The sequence below is a fragment of the Coregonus clupeaformis genome, chromosome 12 (assembly GCF_020615455.1).
Source record: "Coregonus clupeaformis isolate EN_2021a chromosome 12, ASM2061545v1, whole genome shotgun sequence".
In the NCBI taxonomy this organism is placed as follows: Eukaryota; Metazoa; Chordata; class Actinopteri; order Salmoniformes; family Salmonidae; genus Coregonus; species Coregonus clupeaformis.
Window position 1 is genome coordinate 34,602,614 of NC_059203.1, and position 17,750 is coordinate 34,620,363.

Consider the following 17,750-nt stretch of genomic DNA (forward strand, 5'->3'; position numbering starts at 1 on the left):
CGCAGATTCATCCGGGATTACAGCCGTGTGGCCGCTCCGTTAACTGCCTTGACTTCCAGTATCAGGACCTTCAAGTGGAATCCGGAGGCGGATCGAGCGTTTCTGGATTTGAAGAGGCGATTCACCAACGCACCGATTCTCTCTCAACCGGACACGGCCCGTCAGTTCGTCGTTGAAGTGGGCCGCGTCTGATGTGGGAGTTGGCGCCATCCTGTCGCAGCGATGCTCCACGGACAGTAAACTCCATCCCTGCGCCTACTACTCTCGTCGCCTTTCGCCTGCGGAGAGGAATTACGATGTGGGTAACCGGGAGCTTCTCGCGGTGAAACTTGCCTTGGAGGAGTGGCGCCACTGGTTGGAGGGGCGGAGCAACCGTTTATTGTCTGGACTGACCACAAGAATCTTGCTTACGTGCAATCGGCTAGACGTCTCAACTCCCGTCAGGCCAGGTGGGCGTTGTTTTTCGGACGATTCAATTTTTTCCCTGACGTTCCGACCTGGATCTAAGAACGGCAAGGCGGACGCCTTGTCCCGGATGTTCTCCAAGACGGAGGAGAGTGGGTCCAAGACCGAGACAATTCTCCCCCGGAACTGCGTCGTGGGAGCAGTTATGTGGAAGATTGAGGAGGAGGTGATGGCGGCCCTTCGGACGCAGCCCGGTCCCGGTAACGGTCCACCCGGTCGGTTGTTTGTGCCTGAGTCGGTTCGTCCTGCTGTCCTCAAATGGTCCCACGCCAGCAAGATGGCTTGTCACCCTGGCGTGGCTCGGACGATGGCGTTTCTTCGCAGACGTTTTTGGTGGCCTGCCATGGCCGAGGATACTCGGGGTTTTGTTGCTGCCTGTCCAGTGTGTGCGCAGAATAAGAGTACCAATCGGCCCAGCTCTGGACTACTTCACCCCCTTCCTATTCCCCGGCGACCATGGTCGCATCTGGCCCTGGACTTTGTCACTGGGTTGCCCGCTTCTGAGGGGAACACGGTCGTTCTGACTATCGTGGACAGATTCAGCAAGTTCGCCCACTTTGTGCCAATTGCCAAGCTTCCCTCTGCCTCGGAGACGTCCGAGATCCTGGTTAGGGAGGTTTTCAGGGTCCACGGTTTGCCCAGTGATATCGTTTCCGACCGTGGCCCTCAGTTTACCTCTGCGGTCTGGAAGTCCTTCTGTTTGGCCATTGGAGCTACAGTCAGTCTCACATCTGGTTTTCACCCCCAATCTAATGGTCAGGCGGAGAGAGCCAACCAGAAGATGGAATCCACGCTACGCTGCCTGGTCTCTTCCAACCCCACCTCCTGGGTCTCTCAGTTGCCTTGGGTTGAGTATGCCCACAATACTCTCCCCTACATCTGCCACTGGGATGTCTCCCTTCCAGTGCCTGTATGGCTACCAACCTCCCTTGTTCCCTTCTCAGGAGAAGGAGCTCTCAGTGCCTTCTGTTCAGGCCCATATTCGTCGTTGCCACCGGACCTGGCATCGGGCCAGAAAGGCACTCCTTAGAGTTTCGGACCGGTATCAGCTCCAGGCGAATCGTCGCCGGATCCCCGCTCCCACCTATACCATCGGAGATAGGGTCTGGTTGGCCACACGGGATCTTCCTTTACGGACTGAGTCTAGGAAGTTGTTACCGAAGTTCATTGGTCCGTTTGTGGTGGAGAAGGTGATCAATCCGGTGGCAGTTCGACTCAAACTACCGAGGACGCTCAGAGTCCATCCCACCTTTCATGTCTCCTGCCTCAAGCCTGTTTTCCTCAGTCCTCTGTTGCCTCCTCCGCCTCCTCCTCCTCCTCCTCGGATGATCGGAGGTGGTCCTGCCTACACGGTGCGACGCATCATGGATTCCAGACGGCGGGGCCGGGGTTTCCAGTATCTCGTGGACTGGGAGGGGTATGGTCCTGAAGAGAGGAGTTGGATTCCGCGGCGACAGATCCTAGATGCTGACCTCATTCGGGACTTCTACCGCCTCCATCCTGGCGCTCCGGGGAGTCCGCCCGGTGGCGTTCGTCGGAGGGGGGGTACTGTAACGATCCCGGCAGTCTGAGTCGGGTCCGGTCTGTGTACTAGTTTTTCTGCTCGTGATCTCCAGTTTCCCGAGGGTTCTGGAACGCTCCCTGCCTGGTTGCCGGGCAACGTTGCTAGGCGGGAGCTCTCTTGATTTCCGCACCTGCATCCCATCAGCAATCTGCACACCTGGTCCTGATCATCACCCTTCTTAGGCTCTGGCCTAACATCCATTCCCTGCCGGATCGTTAGCCATGAACAGTATGTTTATCAGCGGATCAGTCTTAGAGCTTAGAGCATTAGTTTTGTTGTTTTGCACCTTGTTTGCTTGTTGTATGCTTACCTCCGTTTTGTTCTCCCTGCAGTCACTCGTCCGGAACCTTCACCCAACCTCTGCCTGATGGTCGGCGGCTGCCGAGCCCTCATTGGACCAACTACGGCACCCTCAACAACTCATCCACGCCGCCCGCTCTGTTCCCTGGATTATTCAGCAGCACTCGTGGATCAGTTAAATAAACACTCACCTTTGACACCACTTACCTTGTCCTGGTCTGCTTCTGGGTTCTGGCTTAGTAAACCGTGACAAATACACACAATCAGTTAGGAAAGCAAAGGCTAGCTTTTTCAAACAGAAATGTGCATCCTGTAGCACTACCTCCAAAAAGTTTTGGGACACTGTAAAGTCCATGGAAAATAAGAGCACCTCCTCCCAACTGCCCACTGCACTGAGGCAAGGAAACACTGTCACCACAGATAAATCTACAATAATCGAGAATTTCAACAAGCATTTTGCAATGGCTGGCCATGCTTTCCACCTGGCTACCACCACCCCTGGCCACCAGCTCTGCACCCTTCGCTGCAACTTGCCCATGCCCCCCCCGCTTCTCCTTCACACAAATTCAGACAGCTGATGTTCTGAAAGAGCTGCAAAATCTGGACCCCTACAAATCAGCTGGGCTAGACAATGTGGACCCTTACTTTCTAAAATTAGCCGCCGAAATTGTCGCAACCCCTATTACTAGCCTGTTCAACCTCTCTTTCGTAACGTCTGAAGGTCCTAAACGATATTATAACCGCGATCGATAAAAGACAGTACTGCGCAGCCGTCTTCATCGACCTGGCCAAGGCTTTCGACTCTGTCAACCACCGCATTCTTATTGGCAGACTAAATAGCCTTGGTTTCTCTAATGACTGCCTCGCCTGGTTCACCAACTACTTCTCAGATAGAGTTCAATGTGTTAAATCGGAGGGCCTGTTGTCGGGACCTCTAGCCGTCTCTATGGGGGTGCCACAGGGTTCAATTCTCGGGCCGACTCTATTCTCTGTGTATATCAATGATGTCGCTCTTGCTGCTGGTGACGCTCGGATCCACCTCTATGCGGACGACACCATTTTGTATACATCTGGCCCTTCATTGGACACTGTGTTAACAAACCTACAAACAAGCTTCAACACCATACAACACTCCTTCCGTAGCCTCCAACTGCTCTTAAACACTAGTAAAACTAAATGCATGCTCTTCAACCGAACGCTGCTTGCACCCGCCCACCCGACTAGAATCACTGCTCTCGGCGGGTCTGACCTAGAGTATGTGGACAACTACAAATACCTAGGTGTCTGGTTAGACTGTAAACTCTCCTTCCAGACTCACATTAAGCATCTCCAATCAAAAGTTAGATCTAGAATCGGCTTCCTATTTCGCAACAAAGCCTCCTTCACTCATGCTGCCAAACATGCCCTCGTAAAACTAACTATCCTACCGATCCTTGACTTCGGCGATGTCATTTACAAAATAGCCTCCAACACTCTACTCAGCAAATTGGATGTAGTCTATCACAGTGCCATTTGTTTTGTCACTTAAGCCCCATATACTACCCACCATTGTGACCTGTATGCTCTTGTTGGCTGGCCCTCACTACATATTCGTCGCCAAACCTACTGGTTCCAGGTCATCTATAAATCACTGCTAGGCAAATCCCCGTCTTATCTTAGCTCACTGGTCACCATAGCAACACCCACCCGTAGTCTGCGCTCCAGCAGGTATATCTCACTGGTCATCCCCAAAGCCAACTTCTCCTTTGGCCGCCATTCCTTCCAGTTCTCTGCTGCCAATGACTGGAACGAACTACAAAAATCTCTGAAGCTGGAGACTCTTATCTCCCTCACTAACTTTAAGCGTCAGTTGTCAGAGCAGCTTACCGATCACTGCACCTGTACACAGCCATTCTGAAATTAGCCCACCAAACTACCTCATCCCCATATTGTTATTTATTTTGCTAATTTGCACCCCAGTATCTCTATTTGCACATCATCTTTTGCACATCTATCATTCCAGTGTTAATACGAAATTGTAACTATTTTGCACTATGGCGTATTTATTGCCTTACCTCCATAACTTACTACATTCGCACACACTGTATATATATTTTCTGTTGTATTTTTGACTTTATGTTTTGTTTACCCCATATGTAACTCTGTGTTGTTGTTTTTATCGCACTGCTTTGCTTTATCTTGGCCAGGTCGCAGTTGTAAATGAGAACTTGTTCTCAACTGGCTTACCTGGTTAAATAAAGGTGAAATAAAAATAAAGAAAAAATAAATACACGTGTGCCAAGCTGGTAGCGTCATACTCAAGACGACTCGAGGCTATAATCGCTGCCAAAGGTGCTTCAACAAAGTACTGAGTAAATTGTCTGAATACTTATGTAAATGTGATATTTCCATTTTTGGATTTTTAATACATTCGCAAAAATTTCAAAGAAACAGTTTTTGCTTTGTCATTATGGGGTATTGTGTTTAGATTGATGAGGGGAAAAAACTATTTAATCAATTTTAGAATAAGGCTGTAACGTAACACATTTTTGAAAAAGTCAAGGGGTCTGAATACTTTCCGAATGCACTGTACAGATAGAATAGCACATTGTGCTATTAGTAGTGGCTGCAGACAACATAGACACTTCTCTTATAAATGCCTACAGACAGCTGTCAGTGGGGCTCTCCCATGGTACCGTTACCTGCCCTCGCTCTAGTCTTCTCTATAAGACTAGCTCTAGCCTTCTTCTGTCATATGTATCTTCAACGGTTCCTCTATCGTCTCTACAGTCGCCATAGTCTCTACAGTATCTATACTCTCTACAGTAGCTATAGTTTCTATAGTCTCAGTAGTCTATGTAGTCATAGATGCTATAGTCTCTATAGACTCTATGGTCTTCCCTAAAAAGGGAAACCCAGCCTAAAGGATTCAGCTTTATTTCTCATTGTAATTTTGTATTACTTTCAGCTTATGCAGTTAGCTAGTTTAGACACACCCTCAAACACCCGGCTGAAACAGAGTTTGATGCTATGTTAGCTAGCTGGCTATGGCTATCCAACACAGGAACTCTTCCATGTCAAGGTAAGCTTTTGGTTTTATTAATTTATTGCCATCGGGACCTGCCGGTGTAACTGCTAAACTGCTTGCTGACTGTGCATGATACTGCATGATTGTAGCGGGTTTACTAACGCGTTAGTTCTAATAGCTATGTTGACTAGCTATGACGTTAGATAATATGGTAACAACAATGTAAGCTGTGTGTAGCGGTTAGCGGTTATGATATGAAGGTTTGGCTCGGAAAGGTTTCTTCGCCTGGTCACAGACAGCTGATGTGTTGTGCACTAAAGTCCACAAGTGAAGGGAAAAGGTGAGAGGAGGAGTGCTCGTAGATGCAAGAATGAATACAACAAGCAAATTGATCATGAGGTTTGTATGTGGCTGCTTTGAAAGTGAACTGTGTTTACGTGTGATCAGGGGTGTGTGTATTCATTCCGCCGATTCTGTTGAAAAATAAATCTTCAACGGAACGAAACGGGGATAAACATACCTGAATTTGTCCAATAGAACCTTGTTTACAACTATTGGACTAATGATTACACCCCAGCTAGATGCAGGTAAGAGTGTGCAAGGCAGTATTGAATATGTCACTGTCTGTCACCTTGATTAATAAAAATGATCTCGACATTTGCACCTACATTGTAAACTGCGGTTCATAGGCTAGGTTGTAGCAACCTCATGATGGGTATAGGCAGTGGCGGCTCCTGAAAAAATTCTCAGGGGGGGCAATTTTTCTGATGATTTAGGTGACCTACACACATTTAAAAAAAGATATGTCCAGCAACAACATGAAGACAGGGGCAGCATATAAGTCAATAATGATATACACATTACTTGCTTCAAAAAGGCCTCATGGTTGAATTGGAAATATGTGCACCTGAGCATAATTCACAACAAGCAAGCAGGAGCTTTTGATAGAGGCTACTGAAAACATTGATGCAAGTTATTGGTAATAAGAAATTTTTATAGACTTCCATATTCTGCCCTCTTGTATAGATTTGTGAAAATGAACAGTGATAGACATTTTGCCTGAAAACAGAATTTGAAAATAATTTATAGAAAAGGTAAACACAGCTATCTGTATGGCTTTGTAAATATGAACAACCATATTCTGGCCAATTGTATAGATTTGTAAAACATTTTTTAAACATTTTTTTAAATGAAAAATAACTATTTTAAACAACATCAACTGTGAACTGATTTGGGCGTGTGTGTGTTAAAGAGACAGACAGGGAGGGACAAAGAGAGAGAGAGGCTACATTACTTGTACTGAAACTGTTCTCTTCTCTCTTTCAATGCAGCAAAGCGGTCAATGACTTTCTCATTGAAATCAGGCATGCTGAGGACTAGTTTACTAGTTACTTTTTAGCTTGCTGCATGATCAAATTCAGCTGATGCGCATAGCAATGCGCGTAATGGGCATTCTTGAAATGCTCACGTACCTTTTGCTGCACACCAGCCTTCTCTCGCCTCATCACACTGGCTCCACCGTAAGCTTGCGCAATGAGTTTGCCTTTCTCGTCGTCGGTAAAAAGACCGTTCAGTCTCTCCAAAAGCACACTGGCGATTGAGACTGAGGTTGATTCCAAGATGGGAAGGAACTCAAAAAAGCGCTCCTGCACTTTGTGGTTGCTATCTATGTACCTCAGCACCAGCTGTGTCTGTGTAGAAACGTCCGTGGTCTCGTCAGCTTGGATAGCTACGAAGTTCGCCGACTTCACCTCCTCCACAATATGTTCCCTCATGACCGCTAGCATACACTCCAGTAGCTCGTTTTGAATGGTCTTTGATGTGAACTTCTTTCAAAGAGACAATCGAGTTGCACTGAACGCTAGCCATCTTGATAGTAGTACATGAATTGATTGACGCTGCTACCCGCTCTTTTCTTAGTTACGTTCATGGTTATGTTACGTATGACGAAAGCGCGTAAGTGCAAGCCCTCAGAAACCCATAGAGATTGTATTGAAAGCTCTGATATTTGAAAAAAATAGATTTTACATGAGAGGCTATGAGAGACTTCTGGGCGATTTTCAACCTGACTGAAATCGCCACAAAACGGGCGGGGACATTTGAAGCACGACTTTAGCCTGATTGGACATTTAGTGGCAGATCAGACGTCTAGATTAGAACACTGATAACTACTGTTGCCGTGATATAATTGATTAGAAAAAAAATCCCTTGCTTTTCCCGTTTGGCAGTGCGTCGCCCATATCGCCCTAATGAACACACCGCCCCTGGGTATAGGGGAACATTTTGTATAATGTGTAGTAGCCTAAACCTATTGATATTACATTGAGCTGGGTAAATGGAATATGAATCACAGTCATCCAATATGCTGAAATAGAAATAAGGCCATGCTCATAAAAAAATGATCGTCCTCCCTCATGGTAAATGGCACCAACCGCCACTCAATCAATTAATCAAATGTATTTATAAAGCCGGGTCAAAAAGTGCTATACAGAAACCCAGCCTAAAACCCCAAACAGCAAGCAATGCAGATGTAGAAGCACGGTGGTTAGGAAAAACTCCCTAGAAAGGCAGAAACCTAGGAAGAAACCTAGAAAGGAACCAGGCTCTGAGGGGTGGCTGTGCCGGGTGGAGTTGTGCCAAGCCACTGCTTTGCATCTCTACTTTTCTTGAACCGGATTCAAAATCACCTGGAGGAAACACGTGAACACTGTCACCTTGATGTTGTGTGGTATTTGCCATTTTGTATTCTCCATAAAAAATGTTAATATTAAGATTAAAAAACAAAGAGCCTGATTCAAAGTCTGGAGTCCATTGGAGACGGGGGCCATCTTGGTGTCACTTTAGCTCTTTAGCCACACCTTGCTCTCCCTGAGGACTGCTGTCTGGAGGGCGGATATGGGGTAAACTTAGCCTTCTGCTGAACTAAAGTAGCTGTACTGAGACCATGTTGTGAGAACAGCTCCTCTAGTTCACTATTTATCTTTGTCATCCAGATGATCACCTGGGGCTGGTTGCACCAGTTGGTCGTATGTGGGTCGTAACTCTACATCCAACGAGAATGCGCTCTACGCTTGACCTAAACATTATACCTATTGCACCACCTGGGTGTAAACCATCTACAGTATAAGCTACGACTGGGCATAGATTCTACACCTAGTAGGGAGCAGGCGTAGGGTGTTATATTGGGTCTTGGGTTCATACTTTATAACCGCAGGCTTTTGGAGTTGCCTATGTGCGAGTCAATAGCAATATAATACACTTGATTTATGCTGATTATATCATGCTAATTGTGTCTGATCAGTGATAGATGAGCAAACGATGGATGAGCTACCACCTCCACTTATTTGCCCAGCCAGAGGTCAAATAACCAAGTATAGCCTACAGACCGAGATTCAGTGAAATAAAACACATTGATTGATTATCTGACAAGTCAAGGGCTTTTGGTCAGTGTAGAATGTGTTGTTGTTCATGGTTGCTTGGTTATGAGGACATCATTAGAGCATCATGGGTAGGTCACCCTCACTCGGATGTACCACTGTATGCTAGCCAGTAATATGTACTAAACCACCGGACTACGGCAAGTAAAGTTAAACTATTTCCTTATCATTACACACATTGACATGGTGTCAGAAGCTAGAGGATTATTATGGCACAAGGACTCCGACGCATTGACCCCTCGTCTTTGACGAAAATATTGCCGATAACTGGCTGAAATACAAGAGAGTATGACAAGTGTACTGCATCGCGGGACTATCACACAACTCCAAAAGGGTGCAAGCTCGCATGCTGCTGAACCTAGCTGGCTTGAATGCGCTTGACAAATATGACACTTTCGTTATTCAAGAGGGGGAGGAAAAGATGATCCAGAGAAACTGATAAAGAAATTCGAGGAAATATGCTTACCAGCAATAAAAATTTAATGGACATGCCTGATGCAACGGAATTCTTAATATTAGATGCCAAGTGTGGGTTCTGTGGGATCTTGATCTGTGTAGGTTTGTGGTGTTTAACCTTTAGACTTCACATATCGTTTTGTTGTTTTTGTCATTGTATTAAAGTACTCATTAAAAGATGTACGCCTATCAAGCTGCGCCTTGGTCCGGTTCTTACAACGATCGTGACAGTCCACAATGATTTTGACAGGGTTGTCCTGCGAAGAGCTGCTCCATGCACCTCTAAAACACTTCACTTCCTGTAGAGATTCTACAGGGCATGCGTAGGAAGTGATATCTGCCCACTGGGGTCATGAAGGTGGTGAGCGTTCAATACTGCGGGTACATATGCAAAACTCTAAATACAGTTATCACAACAACACTATGTGGTAACCTGTGGATCATTTGTCATTGCTTTGACACAAAATGCATTCAATGACAACATCTTTAAAATGACATAAATACTTGTCTCACAAAAACATATTTACCAACAAAACTCTATGTATCTACAGACCATTTTGCAAATGTTAAGATACCCTTATCAAAACTGTTAAACTCAAGTTCAAAAGCTACTGAAAATAATTATAATAACTCTTAATTATTCACAGCTGATTTTCATTCTACATTACGTAACTGAAGACCTACCCAGGTGTTTTCCATTTTTATGTAATTACCATCTCTACAAAAGGTGTCAATATTTTAGTGTCATGGAGCTTGAAGCCAACATCCCACATGTTTGTCTTTTTGGATGAGGCTGGTTTTAACATGGCCAAAACACGCCGACGTGGAAGGAATGTGATTGGGAAAAGGGCAACCGTGAATGTCCCGGGCCAGAGGGGTGCCACCATCACAATGTGTGCCACAATATCCTCTGAAGGATTGCTGTTACATAAACCACTAATTAGGCCATACAACACAGAGTGCCTAATTTCATTAAGGGATGACCTCTATGGAAGGCTTTTGCCAGGTGAAGAAAGAGGACAAGTCAGAAGAAATATGGAAACCTGGGTGATTGTAGGGGACAATATGGCATTTCACCACTCCCATGCAGTCACTGAGTGGTTTGCAGACCATCCCGGGATGGTGTCACTTTTCACCCCCCCTTACTCTCCCTTCCTCAACCCCATAGAATCATTATTTTCCTCATGGAGGTGGAAAGTTTATGACCACCATCCACATGATCAAATGTCACTCTTGGATGCAATGAATGCAGAATGCCTGGATATCTCTGCAGAAGATTGCCAGGGATGGATCAGGCATGCAAAGAGATTCTTTCCCAGGTGTATTGCGCGAGAGGCCATACAGCAGGGTTCTTCAATTCCGGTCCTGGAGGGCCGAAACACTTCTGTTTTTTATTTCTACCTGGTAGTTAATTGCACTCACCTGGTGTCCCAGGTCTGAATTAGCCCCTGATTAGAAGGAGAGGATGAAAAACAGAGGTGTTTCGGCCCTCCAGGACCGGAATTGAAGAACCCTGCCATACAGTGTGATGTGGATGAGAACTTATGGCCCAATGCAGCAGACAGGGTTGACTAGCATTGTTATATATCTGTTTCATTTGGACAATATGCTATGCATATTAATAGTGTGTATACACTTTTTGTTTGTTTAACAGTACTGGAATTATTTATTTTTGTGTATTTTGGAATTACTCTGCAAAAAGCAAAATTCAGTAATTTGCAAAAAGACAGTAAATTGTATTGAAGCATATTGCAGCCTTTCTGCTTTATTACTTTACATATCTTGCAGGACATTCTATACAGTACAGGTGTTCCACTCTTCTTTTGTAAAAATGACTGTTGGTTCATCTAAAAAAATATGATATTAGACAAATTGACACATTTTCAAGTGGTTTTTAGAGTTTTGTAGGTCATGATACTATGAATTACAATGTGTGCATGTCGTGAGAGACTGTTAGCTTTCATTTGGAAGAAAGTTTTGTTTTTGAGACATGTAGGATGTGCATTGCCAAGTTGCATGTTGTTTTGATAACTGTATTTAGAGTTTTGCAAATGTATCCGCAGTATTAAACTGCGGCAGGTAGCTTAGTGGTTAAGAGCGTTGTACCAGTAACCGAAAGGTCGCTGGTTCTATTCCCCAAGCCGACTAGGTGAAAAATCTGTCGATGTGCCCTTGAGCAAGGCACTTAACCCTAATTGCTCCTGTAAGTCGCTCTGGATAAGAACGTCTGCTAAATGACCAATTTTTTTATTTTTATTTAATGCTTGTTAGCAAAAACTGTAAAGGTTTCCTGATGCTCAGTCAATCATGCCTATTGCATAAAAATAAATAGAGAAAGTTACAACACTGTCAGAACAAGCAGAGGATAGCCTACAACTCAGACCAGTCACTTTAAATACATTTTACACTTATCATTATGAATTTATTATGTCCATCTACGGTCCATTTAGACAAGGTCCACGTCACATGAAGGATATCTAAAATGTTTTTTCTAAAATTCCATGCAGAATGATTAAATAGTAAACAAGTGAAGTGTTACAGCAGGAAAAGGAATGGTAAAAGCCATCCACGGTAACCTGTTACCAAGAAATGAATGTATGTAGTGCCATGTGTGGAGCTGAGTGTTACAATGCCAGGTCATAAACGTCACGGTAGACAGGATATTACTGAAGAGCTGAGAATGTATTACTGGCTATAGCTCAAGTAGCCCCCCCCACTCTCTCTCTCTCACACATACACACACACACACACACACACACACACACACACACACACACACACACAAACATACATATACAGGGATGTCCCCAGGATAAGTCAAAAACAGCATGTACAATTGGCATAGAATTTTCTCTCTCAAAACGTTGCCGTTAATCAGAATTTTCTGTGCTCTGACATTATCTAGCAATAAGACTATAACAAGGGAAATAGTACTGGAAACGCATAATAAATCATATAAAAACATATGACACTACTTTCCTACTCTTTCTTCCACAGTAACCCCCTTCAAGAGGAAAGGCAGTCCATTCCCATTAAGACATGCCTCTGTTTCCGGGGAGCTGGAGGAGAGTGGCTGGTGGATCTGTTGAGGAGCAGACGTCAGAGGGGACAGTAAAAGAGACCAGAGGATGGGGATCCATATAAAGAGCAGGGTCTCTAGCAGGGTGACAGAACGACAGGACACAGCCAGCTAGCTCATCACCAGCAGGGACTCACACAGGAAAACATCAGAGTGGGTAGTACAACAAGCTGACTATATGGATCTGTCTGTGTGTCTGTCTGTGTCTGTCTGTCTCTCTTTCTCTGTTGGTCTTTTTCTTTCAGTCTGTCTCTCTTTCCCGGTTGGTCTCTCTTTTTCTGTATGTTTGCCTGTCTCTGTATTTGTCTCTGTCTCTCTCTCTCTCTCTCTCTCTCTCTCTCTCTCTCTCTCTCTCTCTCTCTCTCTCTCTCTCTCTCTCTCTCTCTCTCTCTCTCTCTCTCTCTCCCGCTCTCTGTGTCTCTGTCTCTCTCTCTGTATATTTTTCTGTATATGCCAATCTTTGCTTGGTAAGTCTATCTTTCAATGTGTCTTGTCTGTTTTCCGCTTCTTATCTCTTTCTGCTTGCAGACTTCCCTGCAGAATCTCTTTGCTTCTCTTAGCCTTTGCTCTTCTCTCGCTCTTTAATTGAGTGCATACATCTATGTAAATAGAATGTACATGTTCAGTTTCCAACTATAGATATGAAGACAAGTGTAGAAAGATGTATTGAGTGTGGACAGATATGATCTGTTGAGACCTTTTGTTGCGTAACGACAGAAGTAAAAAAAACAAATCCCACTTCTGGAAGGACTCACCGTGTTTGTACGTGTGTGTGTGTGTGTGTGTGCCTGTCTGCGTATGTACGCGCTTGTGCTTGAGTGTTTGTGTGAGCAGCCATCTGTGCAATCAGTTTACTTTCATTACATGACATTTACATTACACAAGTCAATTGTCTTGGTCATGATCATTATTCTTTAATGGACAAATAACATCGTACAAACGTGTGTGTGTGTAGGACAGGAGTAAGCAGAATGACCATGCATGGAGCGGTGACAGGCTGTGTGGTGCTGGTGTGTCTGGTGGCCATGCTGGGTGAACGGGCAGAGGGACACTTCTCCTTCTTCAGCCCCAAAGAGATGAGGGAGATGAAGGTGAGAAGCGGGAAGTGAGGCGCAGGAGGGGGGGTGGGAATAACAGAGGTAAACAAAACAGCCAACCCACTGGGAAAAAACTTGTTGAATCAACAAAACAATCTGATGATCAACGTGGAAAACTGATTGGATTTGCAAAAAGTCATCGACATAAGGGAATTTAGTCTTTTTTTCTAACCTAAATCCAATGACAGGGTGACATTTTTTGTTAATTTCACATTCAATTCACGTTAGTTGATAATTCAACCAAATGTAAATCAAAACTAGACGTTGAACTGACGTCTATGCCCAGTGGGAAGATACCAGGGTCACGTTAAGAAGGGTGCACTGTACTGTATTTTGCAGATAGAAATGCCATGACCAGAGCTGATATGATTTCTAAAGCTGAGGCATGTCTGTTCTACACAATATTTCTATCTGAGTCAGACCTGGGTTCGAACTATTAAGGGTATTTCAAATACTTTCAAAGACATTTGGAAGTAAGTATTTTGATATTCTTTTATTTAAAACAAGTAGTTGAATATTGGAATGTATTTGTAAATATACTCAAATACACAACATGAATAAATACTCCCATTAATTTGAACCCAGGTCTGTTTGTTATTTGATATAAGTATTTAAAAATATTTTCAAACAGTATGCTTTTTTGGGAAATTATTTGAAAATACTTGAAAATACTTCCAATGGAAGTAGTTGATTCTGACAGATTATTTGAAAATACGTGTGTTTGTGTATATGTGTATGTGTTTAGGCCCTACAGGATAAGTTGGGGAGGAAGGACATGAAGCCTCGGTCAGGGGACGGACAGTTTCAGGATGTCACCATCCAACAGCTTCCTGAGGACGATGGTGGTACTCCTGTAAACACACAAACACACACACACACACACACACACAGTCCTGTACAGCTAACCTTGTGGGGACACACAATTCAGTCCCATTCAAAATCCTATTTTCCCTAACCCCTAACCCTAAACCTAACCCTAACCCATACTTTTACCCTAAACCTAACCTTAACCCTAACCCTAACCTTAACCCAAAAACCTAACCTTAACCCTAAACCTAACCCTAGCTCCTAACCCTAAAACAAACCCTAGCTCCTAACCCTAAACCTAACACTAACACTAATTCTAACCTTAACCCTAAACCCCCTATATTGCATTTGACCTTGTGGGGACCAACAAAATGTCCACAGTTGGTCAAGAATAGTTAAACATGTCCACACACACACACACGGAGATACAGAATGTTTTTTGTTATTGACTGTTTTGTGTTATAAACCTCTAATAAATGTGTGTGGCCAGGAAAAGACAGTGGAGATAAGTGTTCGACTGACAGCCAAACAGCTGGAGCATGTGGCCCCTGTGCTGGAAGAAATCATCCATGAAATGGTGGAGCAGGCAGAGAAGAAAGGTACCCATGACCATAGAAATATAACACATGAAATTAGATGCACATAACAGCCACAACTGTCTGTCCTTACAGGTGATTATGGGACATTTACAGCCTGGTTCAAATACATATTTAAATACTTGAGGTGTGCTTAATTTCCCTGGTGGAACCAATGGAATAGTCCCCAACAAACTGTACAGTTACAAAAAAAAAAAAAGCTGAAACATCACCCTTTCTTTGTTTAGACTAGGTTAAATGTCTTAAACATCAAATCAAATCAAATCAAATTTTATTGGCCACATGCGCCGAATACAACAGGTGCAGACATTACAGTGAAATGCTTACTTACAGCCCTTAACCAACAGTGCATTTATTTTTAACAAAAAAAGTAAGTGTTGAGAAAAAAAGAGCAGAAGTAAAATAAAATAACAGTAGGGAGGCTATATATACAGGGGGGTACCGGTGCAGAGTCAATATGCGGGGGCACCGGCTAGTTGAGGTAGTTGAAGTAATATGTACATGTGGGTAGAGTTAAAGTGACTATGCATAAATAATTAACAGAGTAGCAGCAGCGTAAAAGGATGGGGTGGGGGGGCAGTGCAAATAGTCCGGGTAGCCATGATTAGCTGTTCAGGAGTCTTATGGCTTGGGGGTAGAAGCTGTTGAGAAGTCTTTTGGACCTAGACTTGGCACTCCGGTACCGCTTGCCGTGCGGTAGCAGAGAGAACAGTCTATGACTAGGGTGGCTGGAGTCTTTGACAATTTTGAGGGCCTTCCTCTGACACCGCCTGGTATAGAGGTCCTGGATGGCAGGAAGCTTGGCCCCTGTGATGTACTGGGACGTACGCACTACCCTCTGTAGTGCCTTGCGGTCGGAGGCCAAGCAGTTGCCATACCAGGCGGTGATGCAACCAGTCAGGATGCTCTCGATGGTACAGCTGTATAATTTTTTGAGGATCTGAGGACCCATGCCAAATCTTTTCAGTCTCCTGAGGGGGAATAGGCTTTGTCGTGCCCTGTCTTGGTGTGTTTGGACCATGATAGTTCGTTGGTGATGTGGACACCAAGGAATTTGAAGCTCTCAACCTGTTCCACTACAGCCCCGTTGATGAGAATGGGGGCGTGCTCAGTCCTCTTTTTTTTCCTGTAGTCCACAATCATCTCCTTTGTCTTGGTCACGTTGAGGGAGAAGTTGTTATCCTGGCACCACACGGCCAGGTAGCTTAGTGGTTAAGAGCGTTGTGCCAGTAACCGAAATCCCCGAGCCGACTAGGTGAAAAATCTGTCAATGTGCCCTTGAGCAAGGCACTTAACCCTAATTGCTCCTGTAAGTCGCTCTGGATAAGAGCGTCTGCTAAATGACTAAAATGTAAAATGTAAATATGTCTCTGACCTCCTCCCTATAGGCTGTCTCATCGTTGTCGGTGATCAGGCCTACCACTGTTGTGTCGTCGGCAAACTTAATGATGGTGTTGGAGTCGTGCCTGGCCATGCAGTCATGGGTGAACAGAGGGTACAGGAGGGGACTGAGCACGCACCCCTGAGGGGCCCCCGTGTTGAGGATCAGTGTGGCAGATGTGTTGTTACCTACCCTTACCACCTGGGGGCGGCCCGTCAGGAAGTCCAGGATCCAGTTGCAGAGGGAGGTGTTTAGTCCCAGGATCCTTAGCTTATTGATGAGCTTTGAGGGCACTATGGTGTTGAATGCTGAGCTGTAGTCAATGAATAGCATTCTCACGTAGGTGTTCCTCTTGTCCAGGTGGGAAAGGGCAGTGTGGAGTGCAATAGAGATTGCATCATCTGTGGATCTGTTGGGGCGGTATGCAAATTGGAGTGGGTCTAGGGTTTCTGGGATAATGGTGTTGATGTGAGCCATAACCAGCCTTTCAAAGCACTTCATGGCTACAGACGTCTGTGCTACGGGTCGGTAGTCATTTAGGCAGGTTATCTTAGAGTTCTTGGGCACGGGGACTATGGTGGTCTGCTTGAAACATGTTGGTGTTACAGACTCAGTCAGGGACATGTTGAAAATGTCAGTGAAGACACTTGCCAGTTGGTCAGCACATGCTCAGAGTACACGTCCTGGTAATCAAACCTTCATATTGCTTTATGTTTTACCTTTAATATATATGTATATTGTGCAATGCATGTGCAAACTTTGTACTATACCGCAACAAACCTCAGGTAAAAACACAAATGAGGTATACAGCGCTTAAAGTTGAGAGGCTGTTACATGTTTGTACTATCTCTCCCTCTCTTGTTCTCGTTCTCTCTCTCTCCCTCACTCTTTCTCTCCTCTCCTCTCCTCTCTCTCCTTCTCTCTCTCTCACTCTTTCTCTCCTCTCCTCTCCTCTCTCTCCTTCTCTCTCTCTCTCTCTCTCTCTCTCTCTCTCTCTCTCTCTCTCTCTCTCTCTCTCTCTTCTCTCTCTCTCTCTCCCTCACTCTTTCTCTCCTCTCTCTCCTCTCCTTCTCTCTCTCTCTCTCTCGCTTCTTTTCTCTCCTTCTCTCTTTCCTCTCTCTCTTTCTCTCTCATCTCTCTATCTCTTTCTCTCTCTCAGCCAAATGAGAAGACAGAAGACCACAGGAGACATCAAAGCTACCAATTTACTACAATTGACCAGGAATACATGCACAGATAGTTTATGTTTCAATGATATGAATAAAGGGAAATTATCATTTAAACAGAACTTTGCTTGTCTTGTGAAATTGCTGTATATCCATATGTGTCACACTTCCATATCATATCTTCTAGATGGCAGTGTCTATGTAATGTGAGGAAAAAACCACTTCATTGCTGGTAGTGAGTTAATTGACAACATTCCCTCTTTACACACAAGCACGCATGAGCACGCACACGAGCACATACATTTACATTTTAGTCAATTAGCAGACGCTCTTATCCAGAGCGACTTACAGGAGCAATTAGGGTTAAGTGACTTGCTCAAGGGCACATCAACAGA

General features: G+C 44.6%; 1 protein-coding gene across 3 annotated transcripts; it reads left to right on the forward strand.

The window, feature by feature from the left end:
* Positions 1 to 12,381: 12,381 nt before the first annotated feature.
* Positions 12,382 to 17,477, forward strand: mlnl (motilin-like). Of its 3 annotated transcripts, none has more exons than XM_041893007.1 (5): positions 12,382 to 12,461; positions 13,264 to 13,399; positions 14,151 to 14,258; positions 14,703 to 14,811; positions 17,349 to 17,477. In XM_041893007.1, exons 2-5 carry the CDS (start codon positions 13,280 to 13,282, stop codon positions 17,354 to 17,356), a joined length of 345 nt encoding a protein of 114 aa, XP_041748941.1. In that variant the 5' UTR covers positions 12,382 to 12,461; positions 13,264 to 13,279; the 3' UTR covers positions 17,357 to 17,477. The 3 variants fall into 3 exon arrangements, with proteins under 3 accessions (XP_041748941.1, XP_041748942.1, XP_041748943.1); XM_041893008.1 differs by having other exon boundaries at positions 12,410 to 12,465; XM_041893009.1 differs by having other exon boundaries at positions 12,412 to 12,461; positions 13,269 to 13,399.
* Positions 17,478 to 17,750: the final 273 nt, after the last annotated feature.

Excerpts from the sequence above, each read along its gene's own strand:
- mlnl (XM_041893007.1), top strand. The coding sequence starts at position 13,280 with ATGACCATGCATGGAGCGGTGACAGGCTGTGTGGTGCTGGTGTGTCTG. Across the intron at positions 13,400-14,150 it reads AAGAGATGAGGGAGATGAAG|GCCCTACAGGATAAGTTGGG; the intron begins GTGAGAAGCGGG and ends GTATGTGTTTAG. Across the intron at positions 14,259-14,702 it reads AGGACGATGGTGGTACTCCT|GAAAAGACAGTGGAGATAAG; the intron begins GTAAACACACAA and ends GTGTGTGGCCAG.